General features: G+C 42.8%; 1 protein-coding gene across 1 annotated transcript; it reads right to left on the bottom strand.

Annotated features, from left to right (window-relative positions):
- Window positions 1-9,470: 9,470 nt before the first annotated feature.
- On the bottom strand, window positions 9,471-10,754 carry htr1aa (5-hydroxytryptamine (serotonin) receptor 1A a). The gene has a single exon (XM_034541934.1). The coding sequence runs from the start codon at window positions 10,752-10,754 to the stop codon at window positions 9,471-9,473; it is 1,284 nt and encodes a 427-aa protein (XP_034397825.1).
- Between the last annotated feature and the right edge of the window lie 6,990 nt (window positions 10,755-17,744).

Below are 17,744 nucleotides of genomic sequence, written 5' to 3'. Positions count from 1 at the left end.
AGCAAAAGGGCAAGGATTTCTGCCAGCCAGACAGCAAGTGGCTGCTGCTCTTCTCTGACCTGTTTTTTAAAAAATTTTATTATTGCTTTTAAGTGGAAGGTCTATGGGACTAGACTCTGGAGAGAGGAGAGGAGTGTTGCTCGGGGAATAGTGAGAGAGGAGTAAAGAGGTGAAAATTGAAGAGCATAGGAGGTGCCAAAAATGTGCTACGGACAAAGGGGAGGGAGACGAGGTACACCGACCAGAAAGGGAGTTAGGGGTTGTGGGTAGGATTCATGCGTATGCCCTCCATGGCTCCCAATCTCTCATTCCAGTCATTCTACTTAAATTGGCTGAAATTCATTTTTGAAATCTTCCTTGTTTGTTTTCTAAAAAGTAAGAAACAAGACAGTGGGTTAAAAAAGAATAACAACTGCGGATAACAGAGAAAAAACAAAAGGGAATCAGTTTGCTTTTAAATTATTTTAAACAGCAGCCCACTGTGGTTTGGGACCACGGCAGCTTAGAGGGCGGAATTTGTTCATGATACTGATAAGTAGATATTGATCAGGATGCTGTGGAGGTTTTCCAGGGATTCCCCTCTGCTGGGAAGAGACCTCGGGGCAGACTCGGGACACGCTGGAGGGATTACACATCATACGGAGGAAGCCCTCAGGATCACACGCCAGAATTAATCACATCACATCTTTATGAATAGGCAGACTAGGGAAGCTTTGTGTTCCTCATACTCTATATCTTCCATATGTACCTATAGTGACGCTGTGGTGCATGCGCGGACTCATGCATGTGTTTCTGTTTGCACACACTGCCATGCATGGCTACCCACAGAGCTCTGTGCAAGCACTCTCATGTACTATTACTTTCTATTAAATGCCATAGTCAGAGGATCATACGATAAGCCCCCTGGCTGCTGTTAGCACTGCATGTAGCTAATTGGCCTCCTTTAGAGGCTCAGTTTGCGAATGATGAAGTGTCAGCGAGCTCTTATCCTTTAGATTCGCGGCGCTGCAGCTGGGCAGAGACAGAGACTAATGGATAGACTTTGCCAAAGGGGACTGCCGCTGCTCTCTGCCAACACATAATAAATCACACGCACGTCTCAGCGAAATGAGAGCATGCCACACTTACCTACACACACCCAGGCACTGACAATCCCTTCTAGGCATATTGGAGCCGTCAGGGAGCGTGCTCATGTTCAGACACGACACATTCATATACAGTTTAACCACATGAGGCAAAGTATGTGCTGCTGTAAATAGGAGCGTATAGCGTATATACTGGCGATACATACATGTGCACAAAGCAGCAGCTTCCTTATCTCAAGCCTCGAGGCCGTCAGCTTAGCCTTGAGCCGGGACTCTGATTTTCCTTACACATGCCGAGGATTTCTTCCTTCGGTAACAAATATGTTTTCTGAGTGATGCCCTGGATTTTTGACAAAAAGCCTGAGGCCGAAGACAATATTTTCACATCAAAACTAACTATCTCTCTTCCCTTTTTTTCCTCTCTTTCTCTCCCTGTTTCCGTTTCTGTCTTTCCTTTTTCTTGCACGTCTTTCCCCAAATTGATGGTGGGGCCCTGTTCACCGTATTCTTGCATTGATTTCTGGGCCCATCTATCCATCACAAAGCATGAAGTAAGAAAAGCGATTGCATTAGCAAAGACAAACAGCGATAGTGGTAAATGTAGCTCTCACCAAACATTAGTCAGCCAACCATCTCATGCAAATCTTTAACAACTCCCCAGTACACCCTAATAAACCGGTGAGCCGTTGCTTGATGAATCAAGATTAGGGAAGGTTTTTTTTTTCTGACATGACCCGTCTTTTTATTCTGAAATAGATAATGTGGCCCTCTCTTTGAGCTCTGATTGGGGACTTTTTTAAAGCTTCTAAATGGTTGTTCGCCATTTCATTGCTCCTCCAATATTTCATAGAGAAGAAGTGCAGCCGATCAACTATTTATCACATCAGTCTCTTTGCCTGCTTGATCTAGACTTAACTTTATGAATATATTTATGGGGGACAATATACACTAATATACGATCTAAGAATAAATATCTCACTGTGAGGCGCTATCACTTTAGTGACCAAAAAAAGTAAAGGTTTTTGCAAACCAGACTTAATGAGGAACAAGCCTATCAATGGGGCTTCTGGGAATATCTGTGTTAGTTTCTGTCTGTGCATAAGTGTGTGTGTGTTTATAACTGCCCAATTAACGTGCACATCTTCTTCGAAGTGACAGTTTCTTGTTGTCAATTAAGACAACATGACTGAAAGCAACGACGTTGTCTCAGCGAGCACTGAGATGATGTTGTTATTATAGATCTATGAAGGAGCAATACAAACGTTGGTTCTGAGGGCCCAGACACTGCATGCTAAACTGATGGTGGTGCATTATGGTTTGCAGAGACACAGGAAGGAAATGTAAATTGGAAAAATAACAAATAAAGAAATGTCAGGCAAATAGCTGGCATGTTAAGTCATTTATAAAAAGGCCGTGAACAAATTTACAGGACACATGCTGAGAAAATGCATTGAAAGAGTTGGCACGACATGAAACGAAGACAGGCGGGCTTTTTGTTGTTTTGAGTTCATTTTAAGGCAATAGATCTCACTCTTGGCAGATGTTGCTCGCTGACTGATAGTGGAAATGATGCAATAAGTCAAGTGATGTTTCCTCTCCAAGATGTCTCACTCTCACTCTCTCACTCTCGCTCTCTCACTCTCTCACTCTCTCTCTCTCTCTCTCTCTCTCTCTGTCCCTCGTTCTCTGTTTCTGACTCTTCCAACGCCACTGCTGAGGAGCTAGCGGCAGGCAGTTAGATCCAAATTAAAATCTTCTTTCAGAACCACCACTTCAGCTTTGAGAGAAACACACACACTCATTTCCTTTTTACAAACATCCAACTACAAACATAAAGATCTGTGAGTTGTTAGGTTGTGTGGACCCAAAGTCCACTTTTGAAACTCTAACAAGCCAAATTGCATTCAGAGTTTGTGCTAAAAAATGCGTATTGACATCTTTTACTGAAGTTAAAGTGTCAGTGCCAAACAATGAAAATGCTCCATTACAAGTCAAAGTCCTGCATTCATAATTTAGTTATGTATGAGCAGCAAATAGCAGCAACATTGTTGTTTTGGGTGAATCTGGAGCTAATTTAACTATTTTATATACATAAAAATGCTCCGTATATTATTAAATTATCCTATATATTGAACGCCTACATGTATGTAATATCTGAATCAGAAAAGCAGTCAAATTAATAAAGTGTAATATATAGTACAACATGTAATGTATGAAATGAAATGTAGTGGAGCAGAAGTATAAACAAAGAAAATGAAAAGTACAAGAACATCTATATAGGTGAACATGCGTCATTACTTACTTTCCACCGCTGCTGGAATTCTATTTCACATTTCCATTTATGCTTTTCAGCCTATACTTCAACCAACATTATAAAGCTTGAATGGATCGCACTTGAGTATTTTGTCATGTAAGTATGTGAAGTTTTACTGCAGATAGTTCAGAACAGGATGAGAAACCAGAGGAGACAACAACAGCTGATTTCATATTCTTATTATTTAGAGAGATATTGGGATAGTCATTTGCTGTAATAGCTTTGTGGACTGTAATAACTCATAATTTTGCCGGTTTGTTGGACCCTTTGATTATATTATATTATTATACACCGTTGTGCCATTCGGTTTTCAATTTCGTGAAGTTACATTATGCGAGTAAAGATGTTACAGTGCCAGACATATTTTTTTCATTTGTCCAAATAATTGCTTTTAAGACCTGGCAGCCACTACAGCGACAGCGTGTGCATGATAGATACTTGCTGTGTAATGAATCCCAAAAATGTTATGGAAGTGAATAGATAACCCTTCAACTAAAACAATAAAGACTGTCACTTTATCTAATGTGTGTTAGTAGAGACAATGATTGTTTCATCAAGATACTTTGGATACAGTTCAGACGGTGAATCGAGTGCCTCCAAATAGGACACTGATTTTCTCCAACCGAACCTTTTTTGGGCCTTGAACACTTATCTAAATGAAACCATTTGAGGAGTTTCGAGGGGAAATGTCTTCGGTGGAATTGCGGACAACTCAGACTTCTGAAACGTGACATGGGACCACAATCAAACCGGAATGGATCTGGACCACCGGTTTAATCTTAAAGAGTGCATGGTGTTTTTAAAATCCAAGTCAGTCAAATGTTGTTGTATCAAAGACCAACATTTCCCTTTGAAATATAGAGGAGATGTAGCATAAAGTAGTCATCCCCCAAGTCGCTTTCTGGCAAAAGAGCAAATTGAAATTTCTCTAGATTGAGAGTTGAGCTTGTCCCTTCTGGACCGAGATTCAGAGATCTGACAAGGTGAGAAATCCTTTAAAACATTTATATATATTTTTTTATCTCTCTTGCCATTCAACTGTTATAAGCTCAGTGTATTGATGATGTAAACCACTGTTGATTGGGTTGGATGATGATGATGTACAGATGTGCTCCAGCTTCTATGTTACGCTTGATGTACCTTGTTTTATGTCAGCGTTTTATTAATCTAATTGTTCTTTGTGTGCTTTGTGTTTCACCGGACTACAAGAGACATTTCCCCTTGAAGACAATCAAGTTCAAATCAAAGTTTGGTGGGAGCTGTGAACTTATAAGCTTTGTAAATGATGACAGATTGTCATTTCCCACTGCCCCCACACACACATACAATAATAAAAAATAAACAAAGGTGGCAGATGTTTGTCTCTCTCTCTCTATCTCTCTTAGGAGAATGTGAACTCTGAGGGGAAGTTTTTGTCACCGACTGCGATATTAATAACACTGGCCACTAGAGCACTACTCTTCATCACTCTTATGCTTTTAGATTGTTTGTGAAAGAGGAAAGCGTCTTTCCGTTTGCTGTTGTCCTTCAACACATGATGCCTGCCCTTCATCAAAGTGATGAGTTTGTGTGAGAGTAAGAACATCTGAACACATTTTATCCATCACTGTTTGAGAGAGAGAGAGAGAGAGACACACACAAACACAAGCAAAGAGAAAGAGAGAGAGAGAAACACAAACAAAGAGAGAGAGAGAGAGAGACACACACACACAAACACCAACAAAGAGAGAGAGAGAAACACAAACAAAGAGAGAGAGACACACACACAAACACCAACAAAGAGAGAGAGAGAGACACAAAGAGAGAGAGACACACACACACACAAACAAAGAGAGAGAGAGAGACACACACAAACACCAACAAAGAGAGAGAGACACAAACACAAACAAAGAGAGAGAGAGAGAGAGAGAGACAAACACCAACAGAGAGAGAGAGAGAGACAAACACCAACAAAGAGAGAGAGAGAGAGAGAGAGACAAACACCAACAAAGAGAGAGAGACAAACACCAAAAGAGAGAGAGAGAGAGAGAGAGAGAGAGAGAGAGAGAGAGAGAGAGAGAGCCTCCGGCGTGTGACGGGCTGTGGGCTGTAAGATCCTTGAAAAAAAATTCTGACAGATCAAAAAGCCCTGCAGTGGGACGGGGGCGAAGCAGAAACATGTGCTGTGCTGAGTGTTCAGTCAGATATATCTCTCTCTTACATTCTCTTTGACTCTCTCCTCTTCCCATTGTCTTTCTCTGAGAGTTCACTTTTAGACCACAAGTTATTATTAACAATGTATTGTGGTGCTGATGATCTGTATTGCTCAAATAACAACAAAAATGTCTCTGCAATGTCTGAAAGAAATCTACAATATGTTTGGACCGTGCTCGTTGTTTGCGAACACATCAACAAAGCAGTCCTTCCTTTTTGTGAACGCAGTCTAATTTTGTCGTTTTATTTTTAGATGTCTATTTGAAACGCTCCATGACAGGCTTGAGTTAGTCAGCTGATCTCAGGTGACAGTCCGTTTGAAATAACAGTGTTCATTTCAAAATTAACATTTTACTTTAAATATTCTAATTATTCATATTAACTGTGTTTAAATGTAGTCTACAGTACGAGTTAAGACTCTTTGCCTCTGTCTCTAGCAATCGGTGAAGAACATCCATTTTCAGATCCTTTGATAAATTAAAAAACGTTTCACTGTCCCACCTCAAAGCCAACGAATGAAGGTTTAATAGCAAAAATAGTAAGTGCGTTCATCAAGTCATTAATATTCATGAGTAGATTTGTTTCTTGGATCGTCTATTCTTCAGGTGTCACATTTTCACATATTAAACACTTTAATCAATTTCAAAGTAGCACGGGAAAGAAATTCCAATTGTTGCCTCTGGAATAACCTGTGTCATTTCCTGTTTGACTTCTATGAATGTTTAATATCGTGACTTTAATGCCTCTCTTATAAGAGTGGCATTAGTCTTGAAGAGTGTGTTGAGACAGGAGTTCAGGCCGTCCTTTAACCGGCTGTTCATCCTTGCTCAGTGCTCCTATAGGACCAATAACAACCGACTCCTTGTAGCATAATCTCATGCACTTTCCATCCAGTTTTAGGCCAGAGGGCAGTGGCACACCTATAATAAACCCTGTAATCACCCTGTTTGTGGTGCCATTTGATATAATCCTCCTCTCCTCTCCTCCCCTCCCGGGGTTAAAGGCGATGCTCCTGCGTCATCACACTGCTCCCTCCTACCTAACGTTACATTTAGAAATCCTAGAGGGAGTGGGATTAATGCAGTCCTACAATCCAAAGCTTTGATATTACTGAATAGTTCAAAGGAGGTCGCTGCCTTGTAATCCCATGTATCAGGACCTAAATGTAATGATTTTAATGGTCTTACACACAGTGTGACTCACAATTAAAAAATATATCACACCCAGTGGCTCACGGCACATTCTCCAAGGGCGTCTCTGACACCGTCATGAACCCAGAACTTGACCTACAGGTCACAGGTGTGGGAGTCACTTTCCCAAAAGCATCTTGAGTGCATCTGGTGTTGCAGTAATGCACCAGAGAGCAAAAGGTAACCAGTGTCATGGAGAGAAAGAGTTTTGTCTGTGCTGCTGAGACCTCAGCGTCACTACATCACGTTTGGCACAGGCCACATCTTTATTTCCTGTAGTCTATGAGTGATATTAGCTTTACAGGGAAAAGTCCAGTTTTTCACACTCAATTAAGTTATGTGACTGCAACTGGACGGGCGTCATTTGGATCATACTTTATTGTGAACCCCTGCACTTCTAGGCATTTATTTATACTCAGTAAAAACCTTGTAAGACTCTATATTGTAGACGTAAAGCATTTGTAACTTGTGCATTAAAGGTTAATGAGTCATCGACAATGTGATATAAGAGTTGCCATCTTATAAATATTACATGTCATTTAGCTGACGCTTTTATCCAAAGCGACTTACAATAAGTGGATTAAACCATGAGTCCAAACTCATATTTGCCTTGAATAGTACAAATTGTATTTTTTTCCTATAGTACAAATTGTATTTTCTTCCTTTCTACAATATTTTGTGATCATAATTATAGTTATTTATTGTTTTAATTTAGTTACGTTATTATTATGATTAGCGTTATTCATGGAGTATTTATGTATTTATAAATAATTCATCACAACTTATTAACAGAAGTTGTGGCTGAAAGAAATGCAGTAAGTGGACCTTGAGTTACTTTTAAGCTCAATTTGAGTCTTGAACACAAAGAACATGCTATTAAATTATTCCTAACAAACTTCAAGCAGTTGTTAATTTGTGTGTATTCATATTTAATTAATTTTGATTACAGCTGTGTTATTCTGTGTTATCAATGATTCATTAAGTGTTATGCAGCCTCACAGATGCTCACAAGATGGCTGTTAACACATACATTAATAAACACACAGATGTCCGCATACTACACATTTTACCTATAGCTCTACTGCTTATACATTCTTACCCCTAAAGGAACAGTACTGTCACTGTGGATTCATTATTAAAAAAAAAGTTATTCATGTTTCCTGTAACCTACATGCACCCTGCTGAGTGTCAGACACGGGTGTCATCTCTAAATTGCCACACGGTATATTACATTCTGGTCTGTCCATGCTCACTTAGCCCCTCCCTCCACCTTGGCTGACCCATGATGCCTTGGGCTTGAAGTGTTGCCATGACCATAAGCCAAATAGCCACCCATCTTGTGAAGTGTGCAGGCTTCTATGGGACTTCTTCCTGAAAGTTGTTTTCCTCCTTCTGACAGTCTTTATCTTTTGTATCTACTGTAAGTGGATTTGTGTCTGGGATTTGTTTGATTGACGAGAGCAGTTATAGCAGTGAGGAGTATGTGTTCTTTTTCCCCCTCTACATTATGTGGTATTATGAGTACTTGTACTAAATTTAGCACTGCTTTTCTTGAAGTTGATGTAACCGGGCTGTCTTCTCAAATACTCAATGCTATATGGTACTATAATGCCCTAATGTAGGGGAAACAAATGTTTGATGCTCTCTCGTGATTTTTCTCTTGAGCTATTTCTGTTGTTTCAGTCACACACACACACACACACACACACACACACACACACACACACACACACACGCACACACACAGGGGACAATCTGAAATAGGCGTGGGAGGGGGAGCTCTGGAATAAAAGGAGAGAGAGAGAGAGAGAGAGAGAGTGTGAGGTGTTTGTGGGGAGGGGGGCGGTGGGGACTGAGAACATATATCATAAATGTCGAACCTTCATTTTAGAAAAAGAATTGCCCATCTTCTTTTGCTTTTGACTCTGAGATGGATTTGATGGACAGGCAGAGGGCTTTGTTTCATACCATTTGCTGTAAGACCTCAAACGCACCATGCACTTCACAGCGTGATATCGACCACCATCATCATCATCATCATCATCATCATCATCATCATCATCATCATCATTCGTGTGGCCTGTCGAAGCAAATTAATAAATTGCTCTCTGCTTTTGTTTGCTCAACAACACAGTCAAGTCTTCATTCATAATAGGAAGATGTGATGATGATGATGATGATGATGATGAGACAGGTCCCAAGTGAAACGTGTTTATCTTTTTAATCGTTTAAACAAAGATGGACTCATATTTCTTAATGACAATCGTTGATTGCTTTTATTGTTTCAGTGCTACAAAGCTCATGGTGTGGGACGGAAACCAGGCGTGTCTCGGGATAGAATGCATGGAATCAGCACATGACACGTGTTGCATGGCAATATAACGATGGCTGCCGTCGCATATAGGATATATATACTGTAGCTACAACACTGAACAAACATGAGCTTGTACATTAAGAAAGAAAGTTCCCGTCTTGTCTCTCTTCATCCGCGGATAGTGAACCCGGGTTCTCTTTTTTTTTTACACGGTCCTCAAACACACATCGAAAAAAGAGACTGTCCCTGAATGAAGCCTCTGGATCCCCCCCCCCCCCCCCCCTCCCCCCCCCCTCTCAATACAGTCAGCGAACATTTCCTGCTGTCCGTCCACTCCACATGTAAGTAAACACACACGTGTTCACTGTGTGGGCTTACGCTCTGTGGAATTTGCATCTTATGATCTTCTTGAAAGCACTTTGGAAGTCTTTGTTGAAGTAGGCATATATGATGGGGTTGAGGAGAGAGTTGGAGTAGCCCAGCCAGTTTATGACTGCGCCCAGCCAGTCGGGCATGTAGCAGCTCTCTGCACAGAAAGGCAGCACAAGCGCTACGATGAAAAAGGGCAGCCAGCAGAAGATGAAAGTCCCCATGATGATCCCCAGTGTTTTCACCGTTTTACGCTCCCTCGCCAGCGCGATCTTTCTTTTCGCCCCCGAGTTCTTTTCATTCATGTGCTCGTAGCCCTGCGAGGAGGACTGAGGCGTGTTGGGCAGAGGCAGGTGCGTTTTGGAGTTGCTGATAACTTCTATGATCTCAAGTGACTCACCCTCCTCTCCGTGCTTCACCGCGCCGTTTACGCACGGTGAGCTGGGCTTCGACTCGTGGCCCCGCTTCCAGCCTTTGCCCCCGGCCTCCCCGTTGGCTTTCTTGTGGAAGATCGCCGGAGACACAGTCGAGCACTTGTCGGAAACTTTTGTTTTCTCGGGTTTCTTCACCGTCTTTCGAATCCTAAACCGTGCAGCCTTAAATATTCGCCCGTACAGGACCAGCATGAGGATGAGAGGGATGTAAAAAGCCCCAAATGTGGAGTAGATGGTGTAGCCCGGGTCCTGGCTGATGATGCAGGCGTCGGGATTCGCTCGGTCTTCGGCGCTTCTCCACCCTAACATAGGCGGAATAGAGACGGAGAAACCAATTAGCCAAGTCACACTTATCAAGATCGCAGCTCGCCTTGGTGTCCGTTTATTTACATAGTCGATTGGGTCTGTTATGGCCCAGTACCTGTCCAAGGCAATTGCGCACAGATGTAGGATGGATGATGTGCAACACAGTACATCCAGGGAGATAAATAAGTCACAGATCTCTTGCCCCAGTGTCCACTTGTTCAAAACCTGGTAGAGGGCCGCCATTGGCAGAACCAGCACCGATACCATGAGGTCTGTCACGGCCAGAGATCCAATCAGATAGTTAGCAACATTCTGGAGAGATCTCTCCAGGGCGATGGCTGCCACGACGCACGCATTCCCAAATATGGAGCAGATGATGAGGGCCCCCAAGAGCAGAGAAGTGATAATCTGGTAACTCAGCTTCACATCTGGCGGAGACACAGAGCCCGTGCCATTCTCACTCCTGTCCCAGTCGGCAACCACGTCCACCCCGTTGAGGTAAACGCTGGTCGCGTTGCTGCCGTTGCCGCTTGTTGTTATGAAATCCATAATGCGACCACACTGAGAGCGCAACTTTCCCAGAGCAGTGGGGGGACACGCCGGACAGATAAGTAGGACCCAGTCAGCCCCTCAGACTGCTGCCGCTGTGCGTTTTACCGGGGTCCATCGGAGTTACCGCGTTTGTGCCGTCGCTCCCAGGACGCATGACGCAGAGGTGTTTGTGAGTGTGTGTGTGCGTGTGCGTGTGTGTGTGAGAGGGGAGTTGTGTGAGTTGTAGCTCGTGAGTGTTGACAGCCGGGTGCGCTCACGGGTACTGCGAATCGTCTGAGCTCGGTGACGCCGTGAATTCATTTATACCAGCAGCTTTGGGTACGTCAGACCGTGTGGAGGTCGCCCTGGAGTGTTGTACCTCTGCTTTCCTTGTCGCTCCGTTTTTCACTACAGGCAGCCGACGAGGGCGCAGAGCTCTCCTTTATTTTTCTATCTTCTTTTTTGTAACTATTTGGACTCACTGAATTTAACATGTTGTGGATTAGTTTTAGTTTGCATCTCAAATGGTAGGTGCCAGTCAGGACTAACACTTAACCCAACTGAGTTATTACAAAAATAGTATGATAGAAAACATATATATGTCGGCAGGATACTGCAGGTAGAACTATTAACTGAGGACATTTCTTAATTGGTTATGACTTCTTAATAACTTTTCGTTTAAGCCAACTTAGTTTGAAACAGGCATGTGTTTATAAGAAAAATACCTTAAAGAGAAACTCCGTAACAAGTAAAGAGTATTTGAGGGCGCAACCATGCATTTCGAGCCGGGATTAAAGAAAATGCAACATGCTTTGGGAGCGAGATGTAGTTTCAGGACCAGGGACAGCGCCACGACTTTGCAGAGAGGAGAGCTGCTGCCATCTGCTGTTTACAGCAGGTACTGCCTCCGATGACGGCCACTGTTGCATCAGTATGAGCTGATATTTGCGAGAAGCAAACCCTGTGTGTGTGTGTGTGTGTGTGTGTGTGTGTGTGTGAGAGAGAAACATGAGAGAGAAACATCCTTGAATAAACCCAGCTAAGAAAACAAACACTCACTTGAAGGGTGGATAGAAGGAGGGAGGGTGTGCGGGAGTTTTAGTTGCCACGATCATTTAACCCAAAATTTAAAATAACAAAAAAGTAAACTTAAAAAACAGAGCAGAAACATCTTGCTGGTACTGGCAATATGAAGGACAGAGTGAAGTTAACGCCGCCTTGATATTCTGCTCCGCATGCCCGTTGAACTTGACTGACCCTCCTCCCTGCCTTGGGTCTCAACATTAAAATGAGTACTAGCTTAAGGCCTTTAGCCATCAACATAACATTCTCACTTTTTCACATTTTCAGTTTAGTCACAGTCACACATGGATGTGTTTTATCAGAGGGCAGAAGTTTGAAGATGTGTAGTGTGTAGTGTTAGCAAGCTAATGCCTCGCTGCAAGCTTCACTTAATATTCAGTGGATTCACTCATTAATTTAGCTCATAAAATACGAGTACACGGCTCAGTCCTCTATTATTTCTGTCTGTATGATGCTCCCTATGTGTCGGGGCGTCAATAGCTCTGCAACAGACAATCGGTCTTGTACTTTAGTCTAGTTTGTGGTTAAAAAGTATCCTTCCAAGAAGCTATCAGAATCATTGAAATTGAATGTAGAAGCCGACAGATGAAGTCAAATAATGTACTTTATTGACTCTCAAACCTGAGACCAGGATAGGACGAAGAAACGTGAGCAGAAAGATATCGAGAGGTTGGAAAAATGAGGGAGTGGGGGAGATAAGGGGCTGTTGGGAGAGAAGAGAGATGGGGAGAAGTTACAGAAGTACAGAAACAAACGTAAAGCAACTCAACTTGTTATTTGGTGACAAAGTTTCATCACTTCACAACAACTCATGAAGCTTTAGGACAGAGAAGCACGGATACAAGGATTCTGATGCTTTTAGATCAGTTAGAGAATGAAGGGAAGGAAAGGAAGTAAGGAGGGAAGTTCAAAACTGTTGAACTATTTTAGACGAGGGATAAAACCCCTTCAAGAACAAACAAGTCCAGCTGAAAGAGCTCGTCATGAATCCTTCATAGTGTCTCTGCTGGTCTGTTCTACAGGATCTGGTAGTGTCTCCACAGCCTCGGTGGACTGTAGTGTCTCCACAGCCTCGTGGGCTGTAGTGTCTCCACAGCCTCGGTGGACTGTAGTGTCTCCACAGCCTCGTGGGCTGTAGTGTCTCCACAGCCTCGGTGGGCTGTAGTGTCTCCACAGCCTCGTGGGCTGTAGTGTCTCCACAGCCTCGTGGGCTGTAGTGTCTCCACAGCCTCGTGGGCTGTAGTGTCTCCACAGCCTCGTGGGCTGTAGTGTCTCCACAGCCTCGTGGACTGTAGTGTCTCCACAGCCTCGGTGGGCTGTAGTGTCTCCACAGCCTCGTGGGCTGTAGTGTCTCCACAGCCTCGTGGGCTGTAGTGTCTCCACAGCCTCGGTGGGCTGTAGTGTCTCCACAGCCTCGGTGGGCTGTAGTGTCTTTCACAGCCTCGTGGATTAAATTACTTAAGATTCTATGTCGAGCATTTACTTCAAGTGTCTGTGACATATTCAGATGAGCAGGGTTGACTGTTTTTTTCTTCTTCTCTGCGCAGTAATTATAACGATGTCTTTAAACGCTTCACCTAACCTAACCCATAAGAATAATGAGTGTGGAAAAAAATCTTAAGCTTTTCTGTTTTTCTTCTGATGAAGAATATCCTCTTCCTTTTTATTTTCTCCATTTGATAAACAAAAAATCAATCTGTTGCAACAAAGTGCCCTTGAACAAGTTATCTTGCCTTCTTAAGTTATCATCAAATGCATTTAGGTGTTTAGGTGAAACAACAAAATCAGACAAAGGAAAGGTCAAACACACACACACACACACACTCTCATTCTGTGCTCTGTTTGTAAACTGTGGAGTGAAAAATAAGCTGACACCATGGTAGTGGTTGTGAGAAGAAAAAAAAGGTGGCTCTGGTTTTTTCACCTTATTTTTGTGTGTATTCAGGGGTTGCATAGCACGGTGCTTTCTATAGGTCACACGGGACTATAGTGAGGCCATGAACAGTGCACCTATTGTGATGGGGCTCACCAGGGGGACTTTGTCTTTGCCAACAGTGTGGAATGTCCCAGCAGGCTAACAGGGGCAGGAGAGGGCAGGCCAGAGGGCTGCAGTGCTCACCTCCTCTACACTGGAACAGTCCCACTAGCTCTTTGAAAGAAAAAAAAAAGCTTAATGCTGTGGGAGGAGTGGGAAGGAGTGGGAAGCATAGAGGAGACTTTGGGAAAGATGACATGGGAAAGACCAGGCTAGGTTGAATCAGAAGCGCTCTGCTGGTGACTGAGGGGCTCATAAGCGCCGCGATGAGCTCCGTTTTGGGATCCTCTAGTGTAAATGTCTCAGGCAGAGTTGGAGGTGGTGGAAGTGAGGATGCCGGTGAAGAAAACAACAACAGCGAGACTTACACCCAGTGTTTAAAAGCAGCGAGACCTGGGCCGAGAAGTGCAGATCCAGCCGCCGAGGAAAGGCCGAGCAGTGTGGAGCAGCTGGTGAGACCTGCCCTGCCAGGGAGGAAGGCACACAGAAAGACCTGCCGCAAGGACAGCAGAGGAAGATGGAAAGAGGGAAACCAAGACAGGGATGAGGAGAGGCAACATGTTGAGCACGTAGGGGGCAGGGAAAGAGGAAAACAACGACAGAGAAAGGCTGAAAGAACTGGCACACATGGAGATGGAGCCCAGGACAGACAGGGAACAGGAAGCACTGAAAGTTTGTCCAGCAATAACTCCGACATCCCGTTCAACAACACTCTGGAAGTTGGAGAAGGATCGAACAACTTTCAGAGAGGATGTACGTGTCCCAGATATCCAAGTACTGTCTGCAGCCAGACCATCACCGCCAATTTAAACCCCCAATTCCCTCAGTCAGCAAAGAGGTCTATGTATTCTGCTCTCTCTCAGCCTCCCATCCAAACCAGATCCACACCTCCGTCCCCTCTGAGACTTTCATCCAGGACAGTGGCCGGAAACCTGCACCGCCACCACCCGTTTAGTTCGTACAGAGAGGCAGATCCGTTCTGGATGGAGGTGAGAACAGGGTCAGCAGCCGGACGACCATCACAAAGTCACCAGACACGCATCCCATCTCTCATCAGCTCAGACCAAGGAGAAGAAGAGGAGCAGGGGCAAGACGAAGCGGAGGACTTGGAAGATGGCGCGGAAGGAGGCAGCGGCGTGATGGAGGTGATCGGTCAAACCATAACCTCAGCAGTGGCGCCAACTTGTGTTCCCTTTGGGGAGAGGAGGATGAGTAAAAGAGAGAAGAACAGGATTAAGTGCCTGAGGAGGAGGCAGAGGAGAAGGGAGAGGTGGAGACAAAGTCAACTGCAGGAGAGCAGACAGGTGAATGACAGAATTATCTGAGCGTCAATATGTCAACGGGTACTGAAGTCAACGTTCCTTTAACAAATGTTTTTGCCAGTCATTTCCAAGAAGAACCACAGAGCTTGTGATTACATCTTTGAATGATTTATTTGTGTCTTCCCATTTCCCAATCAATACTATGTTAATACAATGCAAATAATTGATTAACTCCAAAAGGCACTCAAGTCTTAAATTACCCAACTGATCTACTTAAAGCCTCATTTACATTTTAGGGTAGAAGGCTAGTGCAAGAAATCAAGTAAGAGTTTTGTATGTGTGTGTGTGTGGTACAATACAATAGGCAATCAGACTAAAACTATGCTTGTTGGGTCCACTTTTAACTGTATTTATTGCTGGCATTTGTGTGTCTGTCTGTGTTCATTTCATCTAGAGTCTGACTGTTGACAGGCCTATCAGCACTCAGCTCATCTCAAAATCCATTGTCTATGCGGTTTAAAGTGGGCTTACATCTGAATTAGTTGCATGATGAGGCTAGGGTGGAGAGCCCTTCAAAAACAGCCAGATAAAAGATCTGATTCAGTTTTGATTGGCTGCTGCAGATCAGCTGTCACGTTGGTGGATTGAAATTATTCTGACGAATTAGAGAAAGTGGAATAAAATGAGTTGCTTTGAAACACAGAATAGTGTATTATTTTTGGTTGAGATATTCCTCTCTCCCTCACATTGGAGTTGGCGTGTTAAAGTATGTATGATGTAGACAAATAATACACATTATATCTGGCTCGAGCAGATGAAATTATGTTCAATATAATGTGGCGGATTATTTCTGTGGAAGAGAACAGATGGCATACGCCGTGAGGAAAATTGCTCCACAATTATCACGAGCCAAATGTTAGAAACTCAAAACTCTTGCTCAGTCAAACCGACGAGAAGATTGACACCACTGAGAGTGACATTTGTCTTCTCACCTAACCCTCGGGGGAAAAGCAAGTCAGCGTATTTGTCCTAACTTTACCTTGTATTTAGTCAGAGAAAATGTAATATGCTTGCTTGGTCATTTATCATAATCAAGGCTTATTGAGCATGTTCTTTCCTCAGTTTGATCCAACTCTGCACTTGCAGTTACATTAATTTTCACATAGGAGCTGCTACCTACAAGCCCAGCATTTCTGTTATTACAGAAATATATATATATATACAGGAATACAGGAAAACATTCCTGCCCACAGCAATTAGACTGTACAACAAATCACCTCTGGCCAGGTCCTCTGTGGACTAATTTTCATTTTCACTGTACACATTCACATTTATTTATGTTGATTTACACTTCATATACACTACACATACTTTGCATTTTGCACACTCTGGTTAAACTTAAATTAATGTCCTTAAATACACACTGCAGTTATTCGTATTCTATTGTGTATATATATTTTACATATTTTGCACACTCTGTTTACATTTAATTTGATTGAATTTCCTTAATACACACTCCACAGTTATTTGTATTCTATTGTGTATATATATTTTATATATATTATTTTATATTTTGTATATATCTGTCATCCCTGTTATATTTTATTTTATTTTATTTTGTGTGTTTAGTTTATTTAGTCTATTCCATTTGGTGTCTGTAAAGTGTTGGGCGCTACTATGACAACAAATTTCCCCTTGGGGATTAATAAAGTATATATCTATCTATCTATCTATTAGTCATAGCCCTAGAGATTTTAAGACACTTCTGAAGGGCAGCTAAACAATAGTTTTTCTTATTCACTCTCTCATATAATGATTGTTATTCTTTGGACCCATTGGTCACAAAGTCTGATTTATAGCGTGCACAAATAATTTACAATTTTCTTATCCAACTGTAACATTTTTATTCCTTTTCTTCTTCGCAGATTTCATGTAGCTTTATGACCAACACACCTGCATTGTTGGCAAAAACGGTTGTTTTAACTCCCCTAATAGAATCTCATGTAAATATTTCTGAGTACAATGTGCTGCTGTCATTTTTGCATGTACAGTATAAGGAAGGCCAAAGGTCAGAGTGGGAGTTATTGTCATCCAGTTCCCCACAGGAAGTGGTTTCCTCCTGTGTGATGGGGAAACCATTAGTGCTGGATTGCTCACTTACTTTATCCAGCTGCTGCCAAAGGAAGCTGAGATGTTATTTTAGTTGCTGCCCGCAGTTCTGCAGAGACAATTATTTCTAAAAGAATTACGATGCTTGACACAAACCACATTTGTTTCAGGTTAGTAATGCAGTCAATATCTTAAAAGTTAAGATGGTGAAAAGACGAAGATAGGCCCACTTCTACAAATACATTTTGATTTGCGTTCCCCATGATAAAGAATTGTATTTACTCTTTTTACACATTTACCAATGCAATCAAGACAAAGGTGCCATGAAAATGTGCATGTTGCCAGGGGAGAGCCTCAGAGTGCGTGATTACTTGGGAGCTAAGCACTGTCGTCTCTCCTCTGTGTTAATGACACACCTTGGGAAGCAGGACTGGTTCAACACGGAAGTCCCTGGAGCTCCCCCTGGGTGAGAGAGCGGTAATTACTCTGTATGTACCCCCCCCCCCCTTGCCTTTGCAA

The sequence above is a fragment of the Cyclopterus lumpus genome, chromosome 9 (genome assembly GCF_009769545.1).
Source record: "Cyclopterus lumpus isolate fCycLum1 chromosome 9, fCycLum1.pri, whole genome shotgun sequence".
Taxonomy (NCBI): Eukaryota; Metazoa; Chordata; class Actinopteri; order Perciformes; family Cyclopteridae; genus Cyclopterus; species Cyclopterus lumpus.
Note: the sequence above shows the minus strand (reverse complement) of the source record. Positions and strands in the feature narration are given on the sequence as shown.

What these genes read in the sequence shown, in the direction of transcription:
- htr1aa (XM_034541934.1), bottom strand. Translation starts at nt 10,754, where the DNA reads ATGGATTTCATAACAACAAGCGGCAACGGCAGCAACGCGACCAGCGTT.